The sequence below is a fragment of the Saccopteryx bilineata genome, chromosome 4, assembly GCF_036850765.1.
Source record: "Saccopteryx bilineata isolate mSacBil1 chromosome 4, mSacBil1_pri_phased_curated, whole genome shotgun sequence".
NCBI lineage: Eukaryota > Metazoa > Chordata > Mammalia > Chiroptera > Emballonuridae > Saccopteryx > Saccopteryx bilineata.
In genome coordinates, this window is record NC_089493.1 from 108,079,721 (window position 1) to 108,099,266 (window position 19,546).

The following is a 19,546-nucleotide window of genomic DNA, read 5'->3' on the forward strand; positions in this document are numbered from 1 at the left end:
GAGGGTTCCCTTTTCTCCACATCCTCGCCAGCACTTATTCTGTGTTGTTTTATTGATGAGTGCCATTCTGACTGGTGTGAGGTGATATCTCATTGTGGTTTTAATTTGCATTTCTCTAATGATTAGTGATGTTGAGCATTTTTTCATATGCCTATTGGCCATCTGTGTGTCCTCTTTGGAGAAGTGTCTATTCATTTCTTTTGCCCATTTTTGGATTGGATTGTTTGTCTTCCTGGTATTAAGTTTTACAAGTTCTTTATAAATTTTGGTCATTAACCCCTTATCAGACACAATGTCAAATATATTCTCCCATTGTGTAGTTTGTCTTTTTATTCTGTTCTTATTGTCTTTAGCTGTGCAGAAGCTTTTTAGTTTGATAAAGTCCCATTTGTTTATCCTGTCTTTTATTTCACTTGCCTGTGGAGACAAATCAGCAAATATATTGCTGCGACAGATGTCAGAGAGCTTACTGCCTATGTTTTCTTCTAAGATGCTTATGGTTTCACAGCTTACATTTAAGTCTTTTATTCATTTTGAGTTTATTTTTGTGAATGGTTTAAGTTGGTGGTCTAGTTTCATTTTTTTGCAGGTAGCTGTCCAATTTTCCCAACACCATTTGTTGAAGAGGCTGTCTTTACTCCATTGTATTTCCTTACCTCCTTTGTCAAATATCAGTTGTCCATAGAACTATGGGTTTATTTCTGGGTTCTCTGTTCTGTTCCATTGATCTATGTGCCTGTTCTTATGCCAGTACCATGCTGTTTTGAGTACAATGGCCTTATAATATAACTTGATGTCAGGAAGTGTGATACCTCCCACTTTATTCTTCTTTTTTAAGATTGCTGAGGCTATTCGGGTTCTCTTTTGGTTCCATATAAATTTTTGGAATGTGTGTTCTATATCTTTGAAGTAAGCATCGGTATTTTAATCGGTATTGCATTGAATTTATAAATTGCTTTGGGTAATATAGACTTTTTTTTTTTTTTTTTTTGCATTTTTCTGAAGCTGGAAACAGAGAGAGACAGTCAGACAGACTCCCGCATGCGCCCGACCGGGATCCACCCGGCACGCCCACCATGGGGCAACGCTCTGCACACCAGGAGGCGATGCTCTGCCCATCCTGGGCGTCGCCATGTTGCGACCAGAGCCATTCCAGTGCCTGAGGCAGAGGCCACAGAGCCATCCCCAGCGCCCGGGCCATCTTTTTCTCCAATGGAGCCTTGGCTGCGGGAGGGGAAGAGAGAGACAGAGAGGAAGGCGCGGCGGAGGGGTGGAGAAGCAAATGGGTGCTTCTCCTGTGAGCCCTGGCCAGGAATCGAACCCAGGTCCTCCGCACGATAGGCCGACGCTCTACCGCTGAGCCAACCGGCCAGGGCTAGACATTTTAATGATGTTTATTCTTCCTAACCATGAGCACAGTATATGCCTCCACTTATTTATATCTTCCCTGATTTCTTTTATCAATGTTTTATAATTTTCTTAGTACAAGTCTTTAATCTCCTTGGTTAGATTTATTCCTAGGTACTTTATTTTTTTGGTTGCAATGGTAAAGGGGATTGATTCCTTGATTTCTCTTTCTGACAGTTCATTATTAGTGTATAAAAATGCCTCTGATTTCTGAGTATTGATTTTATATCCTGCCACCTTGCCGAATTCATTTATCAGGTCTAGTAGTTTTTTGACTGAGACTTTGGGGTTTTCTATATACAATATCATATCATCTGCAAATAATGATAGTTTTACTTCTTCTTTTCCAATTTGGATGCCTTTTATTTCTTTTTCTTGTCTGATTGCTGTGGGTAGGACTTCCAGGACTATGTTGAATAAGAGTGGTGAAAGGGGGCACCCCTGCCTTGTTCCTGATCTTAAGGGGATTGCTTTTAATTTTTGCCCATTGAGTATGATGTTGGCTGTGGGTTTGTCATAGATGGCCTTTATCATGTTGAGGTATGTTCCCTGTATTCCCACTTTGCTGAGAGTTTTGATAATGATTGGGTGCTGGACTTTATCAAATGCTTTTTCTGCATCTATTGAAATTATCATGTGGTTTTTCTCCTTCCTTTTGTTTATGTGATGAATCACATTGATTGATTTGTGAATATTGTACCAGCCTTGCCTCCCCAGAATAAATCCCACTTGATCATGGTGTATGATTTTTTTCATATATTGCTGGATCCGGTTTGGTAATATTTTGTTGAGGATTTTTGCATCTAAGTTCATCAGGGATATTGACCTATATATATATTTTTTTCCTTTTCCCTTGCACTTTTCCGAAGCTGGAAACGGGGAGAGACAGTCAGACAGACTCCCGCATGCGCCTGACCGGGATCCACCCGGCACGCCCACCAGGGGCCATGCTCCGCCCACTAGGGGGCGATGCTCTGCCCCTCCGGAGCACCGCTCTGCCGCGACCAGAGCCACTCCAGCTCCCGGGGCAGAGGCCAAGGAGCCACCCCCAGCGCCCGGGCCATCCTTGCTCCAATGGAGCCCCGGCCGCGGGAGGGGAAGAGAGAGACAGAGAGGAAGGAGGAGGGGTGGAGAAGCAAATGGGCACCTCTCCCATGTGCCCTGGCCGGGAACCGAACCCAGGTCCCCCGCACGCCAGGCAAACACTCCACCACCGAGCCAACTGGCCAGGGCCAATTTTCTTTTTTTGTGTTGTCTTTGCCTGGTTTTGGAATCAGAATTATACTCGCCTCATAAAAGGAGTTTGGAAATCTTCCTTCCTCTTGAATTTTTTGAAATAGCTTGAGAAGGATAGGAGTTAGTTCTTCTTTGAATATTTGATAGAATTCACTTGTGAAGCCATCAGGCCCAGGACTTTTCTTTTTTGGGAGTTTTTTGATAACTGTTTCAATCTCATTTGTTGTAATTGGTCTGTTTAGGTTTTCTGATTCTTCCAGATTGATTTTTGCAAGATTATATGATTCAAGGAATTTGTCCATTTCATCTAGGTTGTCTAGTTTTTTGGCGTACAGTTCTTCATAGTATTTTCTTACAATATTTTGTATTTCTGTTGTGTCAGTTGTTATTTCTCCACTCTCGTTTCTAATTTTATTTATTTGAGTCCTCTCGCTATTTTTCTTGGTGAGTCTCATTAAAGGTTCATCGATCTTGTTTACCTTTTCAAAGAACCAGCTCCTGGTTTCATTGATCCTCTGTATTGTTTCTTTAGCCTCACAGTTGTTTTTTTTAACAATTCACCTGTTGCAAGATATCTGGATTGTTTCCAGTCTTTGACTATTACAAATAAACCCAAGTAGGTAAATATTTGTGTACAAGTTTTTGTGAACATGGGTCTTCATTTCTCTGGGACAAATGCCCAGAAGCACAATAACTCAGTTATGTGGTAGTTGCATGTTTAATCTTATAAGAAACTGCCAAACTATTTTCCAGAGTGGACGTACCCTTTAAATTCCCCCCAACAGTATATGAGTGATTCAATTTTTTCACATCCTCACCAGCGTTTGATGTTATCATTATTTTTTATTTTAGCCATTCTGATAGGTGTATAGTGATACCTCTTTGCATTATAATTTGCATTTCTTTAATGGCTAATAATATTCAATATATTTTCATGCGCTTATTTATATATTTTCATGTATGTCTTCTTCAGCGAAAGTTCTTTGCTCGTGTTCTGTTTGAGTTGTTTGCTTTTGTTGTTGTTGTTGTTTGTATTTTTCCCGTAGTGAGAAGGGGAGGTTGGAGACAGACAGACTCACTCCTGCATGCGCCTGACCGGGATCCACCCGGAATACCCACTAGGGGGCGATGCTCAGCCCCTCAGGAGCATTGCTCTTCTGCAGTCGGAGCCATTCTAGCACCTGAGGCAGAGGCCATGGAGCCATCCTCCGTGCCCGGGCCAACTTTGGAGCCTTGGCTGTGGGAGGGGAAGAGAGAGATAAAGAGAAAGGAAAGGGGTAAGGGTGGAGAAGTAGATGGGCACTTCTCCTTTGTGCCCTGGCTGGGAATTGAACCTGCGGCTTCCATATGCTGGGCCAACGCTCTCCCGTTGAGCCAACTGGCCAGGGCTGAGTTGTTTGCTTTTTTTAACTTGAGTTTTGAGAGTTTTTTGTGTGGTCTAGATATTAGTTCTTTGTTGGATATATGGTTTGCAAATACTTTCTCCCAGTCTGTAAGTTGTCTTTTCATCTTTTTTTATTATTATTTATTTATTCATTTTAGAGGTAGGAGAGAGGGGGGGAGAGGGGGGAGAGGGAGGAGAGAGAGAGAAGGTGGGAGGAGCAGGAAGCATCAACTCCCATATGTGCCTTGACCAGACAAGTGCAGGGTTTTGAACGGGCAACCTCAATGTTCCAGGTCGATGCTTTATCCACTGCGCCACCACTGGTCAGGCCTTTTCATCTTCTTAAAACTGGGTCTTTGAAGTCTGAAAACTCTGCCTAGCTCTACATCATAAAAATTTTTCTCCTAGGTTTTTTTTAAAAAAACTTTATATTTTTTACATTTAAGTCCTTGATCAGTTTTTTTTTTTTTAGGTTTTTTTTTTTTTGTTTTTTTTTTTTGTTTTTTTTTTTTGTATTTCTCTGAAGTTGGAAACAGGGAGGCACATGCGCCCAACCGGGATCCACCCGGCAGGCCCACTAGGGGGCGATGTTCTGCCGCAATCAGAGCCATTCTAGCGCCTGAGGCAGAGGCCACAGAGCCATCCTCAGTGCCCGGGCCATCTTTGCTCCAGTGGAGCCTCGGCTGCGGGAGGGGAAGAGAGAGACAGAGAGGAAGGAGAGGGGGAGGGGTGGAGAAGCAGATGGGCGCTTCTCCTGTGTGCCCTGGCCGGGAATCGAACCCATTTTTATGTATCTGTAGTGTTTTGGGGTTTTTTGTTTTTTAATCATGGTGATTTTTATCTTAGTATATCTCTTTGTATAGCATCTTTAATGGTTACTGTAGGTATTACATATATACACATATACATATAAACACATCACTGTCTGCTGTGTCATTTTAAGTCTTGCCCTACTGCCTCTTTCCTGGTTCATTGGCTAGAGAGAATATGCCTTTGCTGGTCTTCTTTTGTCTGCTTTCATTGGTGTTTCCAGGTTGCTGACTTCTTCAGCTTCAAGTCTAGGATATGTGAGACAGAAAGAAAATCCAAGGAACTAATATGTCATTCCTCATGTCCGCCATCCCTAGCTGATCTTCCTTTTCCTCTCTACCTCTCAAAATCTTGTTTGTTTTATATATAATGTCTGAGGTTTTTAGTTGTACTTAGTGGGAGAAATAAAAAAAAAAAGTACATCTACCCTGTCTTCCCAGAAGTGGACATTTTTCCCAGTTTTATTTTTGATCTAACATATAATTAAGGTGAATTTCCTTTTTCTTTACTATTCTGACTCTAACCCAGCCCACTGGATCCTGCCTTGTAATTTACCTCAGAGGAAATAGGCTCATGGCTAGACTGTCACAGGGTTTTAGTCCAGTCCTTTACTCTGTACACTCACCTTACTTTCCAGTGTCTTTCCTTTATTCTCCTTTGTTTTCATCATTTTCAAAGAGCTGCTTCTAATAGGTATCTCTCAGCCACAAGATGGTGCCCCAGAGTAGTTCAAGTTAAGCCTTTACTACTCTTCCTGAAGCCTGTCTCTTTAACTTAAAATTAGTAAACTCAAGGCCATTTATCTACACCTGGGTATAAATGTATAGACACAGTTGTGTTGGGTTTTTTTAAGCCACGTCTTCCCAGTTACATGGAAACTTGAACAATCAGTATCAAAAGTTGTTTTTGTTTGAATATATTTGTATCTTTAGGATAACTTTATGAACAAATTTTAAAGTTATTGTCATTCCTTTTAATGAAACTAGTTGCTATTTTATATCTGAGGTCATTGGAAATAATCTGTGATCTCATCAGCTTTAAGAGAAGAATGTTACAGCCTGACCTTTGGTGGCGCAGTGGATAAATTGTCAACTTGGAACGCTGAGGTCACCAGTTCGAAACCCCAGGCTTGCCAGGTCAAGACACATGCGAGAAGCAACTACAATACGTTGATGCTTCCTGCTCCTCCCCACACCCTCTTTCTCTCTCTCTCCTCTCTCTAAAATCAATAACTAAAATCTTGAAAGAAAAAAAGAATAAAAAGAAGGAAAGAAAAGAATGTTATAAGTGCATTCTAAAGGAGATGTACTCTCAGTGTCTTGAGGTGTTTGAATCCATGAACTAAACATTCTTGTAGATGTTTGGGTTTTTTTAAGATCTTATCTTTATTGATTTTACAAAGAGAGGAGAGGGGGTGGGGAGCAAGAGCTATCAACTCATAGTTGCTTCCCTTTAGTTGTTCATTGCTTGCTTGTAGTATGTGCCTTAACTGAGTAAGCCCAGGGTTTCAAACTGGTGAGCTGAGAGTTTCAGGTGGACGTTCTATCCACTGTGCCACTACAGACTAGGCTAGATGTTTGTTTTAGGTTACTAGCCTAACTTTTAAAATAATAGCTTATAAATTTATATAAATGCATAGAATATTCTGGCCTGTGGTGGTGCAGTGGATACAGCGTCAACCTGAAATGCTGAGGTCGCCGGTTCAAAACCGTGGACTTGCCTAGTCAAGGCACATATGGGAGTTGAGTTAATGCTTCCTGCTCCTACCCCTTCCTTCTCTTTCCCTCTCCTCTCTAAAGAATGAATAAAGACTTAAAAAATACTTTAATTTTTAAAAAAATATTTTAAAAAAGAAAAAAATGCATAGAATGAAAAGACTAGTAAATACAGTAATAGTCTATTCACATTAAAGTACAAAATAGTTAAATATATAAAGACAGAGAATAGATTAGTGGTTGCTTGGGGGTACAGAATGACAGCTAAAAGCTACAAGATTTCCTTTTGAGGTGATGAAAATGTTCTAAAATTGTGGGGGTGAACACACTTATCTGTGAATATACTAAAAAATCATTGAACTATATACTATAATGGGTTAATTTTATTATATAAGAATTATATCTCAGTAAAGCTGTTTTTGTTTTTGTTTTAAGATTTTACTTATTGGTTTCACAGAAAGAGGACTGAGGAACAAAAAGGGTCAACTCATAGTTGCTTCATTTTAGTTGATCATTGGTTGCTTTTCATATGTGCCTTGACCGGGCAGGCCGAACACTTTGAATTGGTGACCACAGCCTTCCAGGTTGATGCTCAAGCCATTGTACCACCACAGGCCAGGATCAGTAAAGCTGTTTTAAAATAGAAATTGAAGACACTTTTTGTATTCATGTTTTCTCTCCTTAAGCCATACCCCCTCAAACTTAGAATTCTAGTGAATTAAATTTGAGTTAATTCTTATTAACTATAACTAAGTGATTACTACTTACCTGTAGCTACATAATTGTCATACATCTTAAGTTTATATTATAAAGAATGTACAGTACAGTTTTGTTTTCTGCCACTATGGAAGTATATAACATAAATATAGTAATATGTGCACTTGATGCATGTATACATACATGTTAACAATCTTTGGGTAGTGAGGTATGAGTGATTTCTTCTATCTTCCTTGTAGTCTATATTTTTCAAGTTTTTAAAAAACTATTTTTATGCTGGATAAAAATAGATGTGTGTATATTCTTCAGCTAATCATAAAAATGTTTATTTTTTTTTAGTAAGAGAAAGAGAAAGGAAGGAAGGAAGGGGAAAGAGATGTGAAGCATCAACTTATAGTTGTTGCACTTTAGCTGTTCATTGATTGCCCCTCATTTGTGCCTTGACTGAGGGGCTTGAGTTGAGCCAGTGACCCCTTGCTCAAGCCAGTGACCTTGGGCTTCAAGCCAGCAACCTTTGGGTTCAGGCCAGTGACCATGGGGTCATGTCAATGAGCTTGCATTCAAGCCAGCGACCTCGGAGTTTTGAACCTGGGACCTCAGAATCCCAGGTCGACACTCTATCCACTGTGCCACCACCGGTCAAGCAGAAAAATGTTTATTAAACATCCAATATATGTGCAGTCAGCATATGTATTTTCCTAGGCTTGGTAGTTGGGTAAGAAAATTATTAAGTACTTGCTCACTAAAGGCAAGGACCATGTCTTTTTAAATTGTGTAGGCTGTAATACACACCATGTGCCTTATACATAAAAGGTTCAAAGAACTAACTATTGAATGAACACAGAAGCCATTATAGCTAGCTTTGCAGGAAGAAAGGATTTGGTTGGCAAGAAAGTATTTTTGGGCCCTGGCCGGTTGGCTCAGTGGTAGAGCATTTGGCCCAGCGTGTGGAAGTCCCAGGTTTGATTCCTAGCCAGGGCACACAGGAGAAGCACCCATCTGCTTCTCCACCTTTCTCCCCCTTCTTTCTGTCTCTCTCTTCCCCTCCTGCATCCAAGGCTCCATTGGAGCAAAGTTGGCCCAGACACTGAGGATGGCTCCATGGCCTCCACCTCAGGTTCTAGAATGGCCCTGATTACAGCAGAGCAACGCCCCAGAGGGGCCAAGCATCGTCCCCTGATGGGCATGCTGGGTGGATCCCGGTAGGGCACATGCAGGAGTCTGTCTGCCTGCCTTTCCCCCGCTTTTCACTTCGGAAAAATACAAAAAAAAAAAAAAAAAAAAAAAAAAGTATTTTTGGTTGTCACAAATAGAGAGCATTGTAATTGTTTTGAAGGAATTCTGTCAGTGTTATGGTTTTTTCCTTTTGACATCATTTGATATCGGCCACATTTAGGTTACTGTAGAAGCAAGTTGTGCATAATTTTGTTTGTAGCTATTAGTTTAGGGTCAATTTTAACATGGAGTTCAGAAACAAACATTTTCAGCATATTTTACATTTTTATTTCTGTAAAGGAAAGAAAGCTGCTGAGGCTCACAAAAAGATACATGAAGTTTATGGTGTTGATTGCATAACAGAACGCATGTGTCAGAATTGGTTTAAAAAATTCTGTTCTGGCCTGACCAGGCAGTGGCGTTAGTGGATAGAGCGTCGGACTGGGATGTGGAGGACCCAGGTTCGAGACCCCGAGGACACCAGCTTGAGTGCGGGCTCATCTGGTTTGAGCAAAGCTCACCAGCTTGGACCCAAGGTCGCTGGCTCGAGCAAGGGGTCACTTGGCCTGCTCACATATGAGAAATCAATCAATGATCAACTAAGGTGTCGCAATGCCCAACGAAAAACTGATGATTGATGCTTCTCATCTCTTCGTTCCTGTCTATCTGTCCCTGTCTATCCCTCTCTCTGACTCTCTGTCTGTGTTAAAAAAAAAAAAAGGTTCTGTTCTGGAGACTTTTCACTCAAAGATGACCAACATTCTGGTGACCTACTGCTGACCTACTAAAGTTGATGATGACCAAATCAAAGCCATAACTGAAGAGAATCATCATATAACTGTTCGGGAGATTGCAGAGAGGTTAAATGTATCGCACACAACAATTGAAAATCACTTAAAATGTCTTAGGCCCTGGCTGGTTGGCTCAGCGGTAGAGCGTTGGCCTGGCGTGCGGGGGACCCGGGTTCGATTCCCGGCCAGGGCACACAGGAGAAGCGCCCATCTGCTTCTCCACCCCTCCCCCTCTCCTTCCTCTCTGTCTCTCTCTTCCCCTCCCGCAGCAAAGGCTCCATTGGAGCAAAGATGGCCCGGGCGCTGGGGATGGCTCCTTGGCCTCTGCCCCAGGCACTAGAGTGGCTCTGGTCCCGGCAGAGCGACGCCCCGGAGGGGCAGAGCATCGCCCCCTGGTGGGCAGAGAGCATCGCCCCTGCTGGGCGTGCCGGGTGGATCCCGGTCGGGCGCATGCAAGAGTCTGTCTGACTGTCTCTCCCCGTTTCCAGCTTCAGAAAAATACCCCCCCAAAAAAAAAAAAAAAAAAAAAAAGGAAAATCACTTAAAATGTCTTGGACTCACTAAGAAGCTCAATATTTGGGTTCCGCATGAGTTGAGAGAGATTCACTTAACACAACGAATCAATATTTGGAATATGCATGTCAAATGCAATGAAACTGACCCTATTTTTAAAAGAATCATCACAGGTGATGAAAAGTGGGTCATCTACAGTAACATCATTGGAAAACAATCATGGTCCAAGCGTGATGAACCAGCACAAACCACATCTAAAGCTGAATTGCATCAAAAAAAGGTCATACTGTCAATTTGGTGGGACTACAGAGGTGTTGTGTATTTTGAGCTGCTTCTAAGAAACCAGACAATCAATTCAGATGTTTACTGTCAACAACTAATGAAACTGGGTGAAGCAATCAGAGAAAAATTGGCAGAATTGGCAAATCGCAAAGGAATTGTGTTCCACCATGAGAATACAAAGCCTCACACATCTTTAGTAACTCGTGGGAAAGTATTAGAGGTTGGTTGTGAGGTGATGTCATATCCCCCATTCAGCCCTGACCTGGCACCATCTGATTACCATTTATTTTGAAGTTTGCAAAACTCTTTGAATGGTAAAACTTTCACAAATTATGATGACCTTAAATCGCACTTGGTTCAGTTTTTTGCTGATAAGGACCAAAATTTCTATGAGTGCGGAATTATGAAGTTGCAGGAAAGATGGCAGAAGGTCATTGAACAAATCAGAAAATATATAATTGATTAAAGTTTATTCTTTTATTTTAAAAAGTGAGTTTTTATTTCACACTACAAAACCAAAATAACTTTTTTGCCAACCCAATATATTTTACTAGTTGTAAAGCTTTGGGTTTAGAGTTCTCACATCCCTTATAAAAGACTAACTATAGGCAAGCTCATCAAAGTACAAGGTTTACTAAAAAATCCAAGTTTGGACTTTCAAGAGGAGTTCATGTGCACACAAGACATGTGGGCAATGGAGAGAATGGGGGTAAGTTTACTGACTGGAACTTAGGCTAGAAGATGGAAATTGACAGACCTTGGGAAGGAAAAAAGTAATGCCAGTGAAAGGTAGCAGTCTCAACTGAATGCAAACGTTGACTGCAAAGTCACTATCTAGTCCAGTTACTTACAGACTTTTAAAATAAGAAGTAGAATGCTTTATTCAAATGAAAACATGCAGAATACTAATATATAAATATACAAAAGCTGAGCTGTTCTGGTAGAAACAGGGTTGAGAGTATATAGGAACCAAACCCCATCCTCCTTGACCTCTCTATCTCTATCCCAGTGAGCTCTAGGGAACACAGTTTAAAAACAAATCTAGTTTATGCTTAGTAAAAAAAAAATGGGTCCAGTGGAGCCTGATCATTGGATAGGTGTTAGACATTAATTTGTAAAGAGGAAGTATTTTCCTCAGACTTACAAAAATGGAAATTATTCTAAGGAATGTTTTTTTAACCCTTACCAGAAAAGTGTTTCACCATTGAGATTACCAGCTGGAAGATTCACTCCACTAACTTGAGCCTCTTCTTCCCTTGACCCTCTTGGCGGCTGGTTTTGTGTTTTTAGCTCTTGGATGTGGTCTCTCAACTAGCCAGGCAGAATCTGCGAGTGCTGGTCCTGGGCCGGAAGCACATGCTGACGCCAGGTGCCCGGTGGAGAAAGGATGAGATGGAGAAGGTGCAGAAGCAAGCCAGCTGTTTCTTTGCTGACAACATGTAAGTACTGAAGGTAATAATTGAATTACACTAGGTTCCTGTCATCTGCTTATTAATTTCCTATTTTCACCATTTTTTAAAGTGCATATATATGTATACTCAGCCTCATTCCCCCCAAAAAAGTTTGAGGCAGCTTACAGAAATAGTTTTTACAGAATAATAAATTTAGATAGATTAGATTAAGAAATCAGGGTAAGAGAAGGGAATGGGAAGAAGAAAAAGTTAGAAGTGAGATTATTACACAGAGTACATGCCATAGGTCCTAAACAGATCATTAACAGATACTTTACAAATATGAGCATTCAGTGTTGTTAGAGGGATAGCAGTGAACAAGACCATCAAGCCTCTGCCTTGTGCCTTACAGTAAACAGCTAAACAAGTAAACAAAGTTATATAATTCCAAGCCATGATCAGTGCTGTCAAGACAATAAAGCAAAATGAGTCGATAGGGATTAGGTCAGCAGGTAGTGGATGGGATGGGCAGGAAAGGCCTTTGGGAGGGGACAAGTCTGAAGGGAAGGAGTGAGTCATTTGAGAAAAAGGGAGGGTTGGTGGGAAGAGCATACCAGGTAGAGGGAACATCAAGTGTTCAAAAAGCATGAATGAGCTTGGTATGTTTGAGGAAGGCAAGCAGGCCAGTGTAGATGGGCTGCATCAGCAAGAGGGAAAGTAGTAGGTTTTGAGGTCAGAGAAAAGGCAGGAACCATTTTGCAGAGGACCTCGTAGGCTCTGGTAGACAAGCAAGGGGCCTGGATTTTATTCTAAATATAAAAGGAATATTCCTATGAGCCATAGCTTCCCAGGAAGCCAAAGGAATATGGGACACATGGTCAACAACAAAATGTATGGTGTCCATAAAGCAAGAACACAGCTGATCAGGAGGAACACAGATCCTCAACAGCACAGATGAACTTTGTTTTTCATACTATATATTGACAAAAGTCCATTTCCAACTTTGCATGGATAATGTGTATGCCTCAACCCAAGTCTAGGTTTCATTAAGTTGAATGTGGTCACTGCAAGAATTGTCAATATTCCTCAAATCATTTATTCTTATAAAGGTAAAATGGCTCTCAATACGTGAAGCAGGAGACTACCCCCTCATTCAGATGCCAAACAAAGTCCCTTTTTTCTTTAGCTAAGTTCTTTTATTTATTTATGGAGGGGGATACTTCCATCTCTCTAAGAGTAGAAGACAATAATAATGTTCTTCATGTAATCACATTAGGCAGTACTGGGTAGACATTAGGAGTGCAGGCTTGGTAATTAGTCTACCCAGGTTCAGACATGGCCCTGCCACTTACTACCTAGAAAGGTTTTCTCCTTCTCTGTGTCTTGTTTTCTTCATATGTAACCCTCATGAGGATGTTGTGAAGATTAGATGAGATAATATGTACTTGTAAGTAATATGTGTAAAACTCTTGGCACAATGCCAAGTACACTGAAAGCATATATGTTAGTTGCTATCTTCATTATTATTTTTCTTTGGTGGAAGAATTAGATAAATACAAAGTGTTATAACCAAGAAGCCTATTGGAAATTGGTCTTGTTCTTGATTTGGGGCCTGTATTTATTGTATGCACTGAAGTTCCAAAACCATTTGTAAAGGTTGATTCAGTGTCCTTCTATGGCTTTGGATTTAAATATTAAATTTTTAACATTAATTCTGTTTTCTGCACTGACTGGCTGCTCAGTGGATAGAGTGTCAGCCTGGCATATGGAAGTCCCAGGTTCAATCCCCAGTCAGGACACATAGGAGAAGCGACCATCTGCTTCTCTTCTCCTCCCTATTCTCCTTCTCTTCCTCTTCCCCTCTCACAGCCAGTGGCTTGATTGGTTCAAGCATCAGTCCTGGGCTCTGAGGATAGCTTTGCTAGTCTAAGCACGTCAGCCGCAGGTACTAAAAATAGCTTGGTAATGGAGTATCGATCCTATACAGTGGTGCATGTGGGAGTCTGCCTCACTATCTCTCCTCCTCTTACTTAAAATATATATATATTCCTTTTAATTACTGTGCCAGAGAATCTTTTTCATATGTACATGAGAGAGAATAGTATAGTGAATTCCACATAACTGTCACCCAGCTCCAAAAATTGCCATCATTTGCTAATCTGGTTCCATATAACTCCCACATTTTTTTAATTTTTTTTTATTTTCTGAAGATTTTTAAGGCAGATTTCAATCTTTGTATCATTTCACCTGAAATACTTCAGTATAAGATAAACAATAAACGGTCCTACTTTGGGTAATTTGGATCAAGGCATGGATTATAGCACCTGTTGCAGTTTGACTCGCCTAGGCCAAGGCAGCAACTGCTGTTTTTCCAGCCCATGTACTGAAGTGGTAAGAGCTGATGTTGAGGGTCTGTTGGAGACTCTGAGTCACTGACTCTTCTCAAAGCAGGAGGGGCCTTTGGGTGGCAATCTGGGTTACTACCTAGAAGCTGCTTTGAGATACTAGTTTCAGCTTTGAGGGCAGCCTGCTATTTTTGGTGGCTTGCAAGAAAGTCATCATGCTCTATCGGTATTAGGAATGTTTCTGGGATTTGAGTGAGAAAAGGGGCAGGGTGCTCTGTGGTGGATGAGGCAAATAGGAAAAATGCCTTGGGAACACAGAGAACCAACTTTTGAGTGTGAATTACTATTATAATTCTTCACTTGAGTGGGAGAGCCCAGTTGAGCCATTAAGAGCCCCAAGCAGCATTCCCTACCCTTGTTTTCTGTCTGTGTTCAGATAGTACTGCCCACCAGCTAAGGTGGTTCCTGAGCATCACTGACATTTTATCAGTTAGGGATGCAGAGCATCTCTGAGGAAAGTAGAATAAGAAGGGAAAAGCATGATGAAGAATGCTATCCTCTGGCTTCTCGGAGGTGTGCTTGACTGTGTCCTTTCCTTTGCCTGACTCAGCTCGGAGGATGACCCATTCTTGCTGTATGCCACGCTGCACTCTGGGAACCACTGCAAGTTCATCACCCAAGACCTGCTGCGGGACCATAAGGCCTGTCTGCCTGATGCCAAGACCCAACGCCTGTTCTTTAAGTGGCAGCAGGGACACCAGCTGGCAATTATTAATAAGCTTCCAGGATCAAAAATAACCTTTCAGGTATGTCATCCATTCTCTACGTAATGTCAACAAAGTCAAGTACATAGTAAGGATGTAGCATAATTAAAGAATGTTGCAACTTGTTAAAGGTTCTAAGCGCTTTATTTTTCTCAGTTTTAGTTTGGTATTTGGAATTAGCCAGTTCCTGGAAACAGAAAGTCTACCAGAGCGAAAGTTTTTATAGGCCAGCCTCACATTAATTGACATATTGAAAACACCTGAATTGGCATCAAGTACAGCTTCAATTATGTTATTAACTAGAAATATTCATACCTGGTTTTTATTTTACTTTTTATTTGTAATTGCTTATCCCTATGGTTTGTCATATTTCTATGTTGGCTAAGTAACTCCATTGACCTGTTTAATCCACTGATACAGCATGGACTCAATGGAGTTCTCCTTTGATTCTGTTCTAGTTTAAATACCTATAAGTACAAGGATGTTTCCTGTGTGATAGCAAAGGGAGAAAATCCAAAGGCAAGTTATTACAGAAAAATACACTAGCCAATGGTAAATATGATCTGATGGTCAAAAACTATATACAAAATAACAAATTTATAGGAAATATAGTATCAAATGATACCACAGAAATGCAACCAGCATAATCAAGATTATGAGAAACAATATAGGACAGCTGACCTGTTTCCTCAACAACAGAGGCTCCAGATTAAAAAAGAATTGAGAGATAATGCAACTAGTCACAATGCAAGAACCTTATTTCAATCCCTATTTAAACAAACTGTAAAATATATGTATGCACATTATAATTGGAAATGTAAACAGAAATTTGATGATGTTAGAAATTATTAATTCTTAAGTGTAATAATAGTATTAACCTTGTATTTACAAAATAAGTCCTTATCTTTTAGAGATGCATACTGAATTACAGAAGAAGTGATATATCTGAGGTCTGCTTCAAAATAATTTTGGGTGGTGAAGGGTGAAGGTAGAGGAAAGGAAATGGGTAGAATATGGATGAAATAAAATTAACCTTGAGTTGATAATGGTTGAAGCTGGGTGATGGGAGTGCATTATACTATTTTTTTATTTTTGCATAGTTGAATTTTTCTGTCACATACAAAATTGATAAAGGCAACAAAGGGAATACTGTGTGGTGTGTGAGCATGTGTATGTGCACACGCAAACGCATGCTTAGAGAGGGTCCTTAATCTTAAAAATGAAGCCCCCAACCCTGGCCGGTTGGCTCAGTGGTAGAGCGTCGGCCTGGCGTGCAGAGGTCCAGGGTTCGATTCCCAGCCAGGGCACACAGGAGAAGCGCCCATCTGCTTCTCCACCCCTCCCCCTCTCCTTCCTCTCTGTCTCTCTCTTCCCCTCCCGCAGCCGAGACTCCACTGGAGCAAAGATGGCCTGGGCGCTGGGGATGGCTCCTTGGCCTCTGCCCCAGGCGCTAGAGTGGCTCTGGTCGCAACAGAGCGACGCCCCAGAGGGGCAGAGCATCGCCCCTGGTGGGCAGAGCGTCGCCCCCTGGTGGGCGTGCCGAGTGGACCCCGGTTGGGTGCATGCGGGAGTTTGTCTGACTGTCTCTCCCCGTTTCCGGCTTCAGAAAAATACAGGAAAAAAAAAATTAAAAAAAAAAAAATGAAGCTCCCAGAAAAGGAATGCCTAATACTAGAGTTAATTTTTATAGAGCTGGCTGCTCTTTGAAAAGCCATTGTTAAGTAAGACAAAGAATATGTCTCTGAAGCAAACTGAGAAATTGTCGGAAAAGAAAGGGAAACAGCCAGGTATCCCTTTAGTGTTGTTCTCAATGGTTGGTTCCTTTTTTAATTCAACAGCATATCCTCAGCTATGACACAGTGGTGCAAACAACTGGAGATTCCTGGCACATCCCGTGTGATGAAGACCTAGTAGAAAGATATTCCTATGAAGTGCCGACCAGATGGCTTTGCCTTCACCGAAAGACATAAAGACTCTTTCTCTGTGGTAAATTTGTGTTTGGGTGCCCTGCTGGTTGGCATCAGAGCTCTTAGGTTGATGCTTGTTTAGACCATTGCTCCTGTCCTGTTTGATCATTTTGTCCCTTTGGTCCAGTTGGTTGGCACGTCAACTAATTGATTTTTTAATTAAACGCGTTATAATACCTTTTCATAACCAGTTGCATTTTTCCCCCTATCCTTTTTTTGGACACTTAACCAGATTTAGGGAACTCACTGCAGAGTGAAGCTTACATTTCTCTTATTGGGCCATCTATTTTACTTACTTGGGAGGAGACGGGTGCTTCTGGTATTCGTTTTGCTACTTCTGACCTTCCTTACCTTCAACCAATAGCAGAACCAATCCATCTGGCCCTGAGCCCTGGGTCATTTCTAAACCCCTTCTCCTATTTATGATAGCATCTCATCCTCTATGTTATCTCTTACCCATACCGAATCACTTACAGTCCTCTGTGATAAACTGACCAAGATATTAAAGGCTTATTAGCAACTCTTAATGACCAAATAATTTGGGGTGGAGGAAAGAGGGACAGTTTCTTTTTTTAGACTGTGATCTTTCTTCTTCATTCTATAATGCCTTTTCCAGATTGTTTCAACATTTTGTGAACACTGTTAATTTCATCACTTGGTATAAGGTCTTTTTAAAGCATACAGCTTCTTTTCATTTAATTAAGTTTGACTTAGTTTAATTAAGTGATTCAATTTTAATAGTTGCCTCTCTGTCTTACCCCTTTTCTAGCTAGCTGATACCTTCACTGGGCCTTGATTTTAGCTAAAAATATTCATGTCTGCACTTTATGATAGTTCCTTCCTTATTTCCATATATCATGTGATTTAATATTTAAGAACAGGCAAAAATCAATCTATGGTGATAAAAATCAAAATAGTAGTTGCCTGAGGAAAGGGGCACAAGAGAACCTTTTGGGGGTGATGGTGAAGTTCTGGGTGATGCTAGCACAGATATATATGTGGGTATGTTAGTCAAAACTCATCACACTAAACATTTCAAATTGATACATTTACAACAATGTGTCTCAGAAAATATGTTGGTCCTGGCCGATTGGCTCAGTGGTAGAGCGTCGGCCTAGCGTGCGGAGGACCCGGGTTCGATTCCCAGCCAGGGCACACAGGAGAGCGCCCATTTGCTTCTCCACTCCTCCGCCGCGCTTTCCTCTCTGTCTCTCTCTTCCCCTCCCGCAGCAAAGGCTCCATTGGAGAAAAAGATGGCCCGGGTGCTGGGGATGGCTCTGTGGCCTCTGCCTCAGGCGCTAGAGTGGCTCTGGTCGCAACAGGGCGACGCTCAGGATGGGCAGAGCATCACCCCCTGGTGGGCAGAGCATCGCCCCATGGTGGGTGTGCTGGGTGGATCCCAGTTGGCCGCATGCGGGAGTCTGTCTGACTGTCTCTCCCTGTTTCCAGCTTCAGAAAAATGCAAAAAAAAAAAAAAAAAAAGAAAAGTATGTTGGCATATGGAAGTAATTTATTACATGAAAAAAAGGACCTTGTTTATATAAAACAATATGCATGGATATAAGTAGAATGTGTGTCATGGACAAAGAGACAATCCAGTAAAAGCAGAAGAGGGAATATTTTATCTCCTTAATCATTACTGGATTCAGCAGCACTGCACATTTCGACTATCGAGGTATTAGACTCCACGAAGGTATGTGATAAGTTGGGAGCATTGAATGATTCCAAGAATGAAAGATTCTGAGAATCAGAAAGCTCTCATAAGTCTAACCTGTTTCTTTTCTAAATGTCATAAACTACATTCTTGGAAAACTGTGCTTTCAGTGAGCTCAAGTTTTTTAAGGAACTATCCTAATTTTAATAAAATTTTGAAAAAGAAAATAAGCACTTGTTAAATAAACTTGTCTAAAAGCCTATTGTAAATTTCTCACAAGGGACACATAGAGATGGGGGAGGATGCCTTAAAAAGCCAGAACTTTAGAGCAGGAGTGTGAACCTTAAAGAACAGGAAGTAGAATTTTACAGAGAAAGAACAGCCCAGAAAGATGGAAAGACTTCCTTAGGTCCCACAGCTAGTTAGTGGAAACATCTCAACCGTAACCCACTTCTTTTGATTCCCAGGCAACTATTGTTTCGTCTGTATGCTGATTTAGGCTAGAGTAGTGCATAAAAACTCAAGACAGACTGAATGGTAAAGTATCCAATACTTACATTTAGAAACTTTATTAACCACATTAACAGTAAGGAAGAATTAGAGGAAGGAAACAGGACCCACATTTCCAGAATGGCCATCAGTGTAGAAAGTTGTGGTAGGGAAATTACATTATATTTAACTCTTTAATAACACACAAAAACAAAACCCTAATTTCTGCTTGAAGTAAATTAAGGTGCATCTGTTCTTTGTCAGTGGGAGGAGCACCATTCTAGGACCACTCAACGTAAATCTAGCACAGGACCCTGGAAGTGCAGGGATTCTCTGAACGAAGGCAGCTGGTACCAAACACGAAGACTGCCTTTCTGTGTTCTGATCACCTGAAAACAAGCTACCTGTCATGCCAGGTACAAAATACAACAGAAAGAAGAAATTCTTTCAAAAGCTGTCCTGGGGATTGATAGTTTCTTTAAAGTCAGCCATAAACAATGACGGGTTTGTAAGGGCACTGACTCTGCCACTGAAAAATATTTCTAAAGAGTTTTGTGCTTCCCTCTGGCATGTTTCTGAATTTATACTGTCTTCCTCCTGTTCTCAGACCCAATAAAGAGAAAATCTGAAAGAAGCCTGAGCTCATTCTCTCAGGGGTTCATTGGGACTAACCTCACCTCAGATACCTTGTTCTTCACTTGAAATTAACTTTTCAAGTTTGCACTTAACTATAATTAGTGCTTCCCTGATCCTCTAGTAGGTTTCTAAATTTTTAAAAACTGTCCTAAGGCCCTATGAAATGCAACATGTGTTCACATTACATTTCATTTTCCTTGATAGTTTCATTCTTAAGCAGGCACAGAAAG

The 19,546-nt window shown here is 41.0% G+C and overlaps 1 protein-coding gene and 1 non-coding gene across 2 annotated transcripts in view; one reads left to right on the plus strand and one right to left on the minus strand.

Moving 5' to 3' along the window:
- Positions 1 to 19,312, plus strand: part of PRORP (protein only RNase P catalytic subunit) — a 180,346-nt gene extending 161,034 nt beyond the window's left edge. The window contains exons 5-7 of the mRNA XM_066277737.1: positions 11,361 to 11,509; positions 14,417 to 14,612; positions 16,409 to 19,312. Of these exons, the coding sequence (XP_066133834.1) occupies positions 11,361 to 11,509; positions 14,417 to 14,612; positions 16,409 to 16,540 (477 nt within the window). The 3' untranslated portion in view covers positions 16,541 to 19,312. The remainder of the gene's footprint in view (positions 1 to 11,360; positions 11,510 to 14,416; positions 14,613 to 16,408) is intronic.
- TRNAD-AUC (transfer RNA aspartic acid (anticodon AUC)) lies at positions 1,301 to 1,376 on the minus strand. Its single transcript has one exon. It is a non-coding gene; the product is annotated as a tRNA-Asp (tRNA).
- Positions 19,313 to 19,546: the final 234 nt, after the last annotated feature.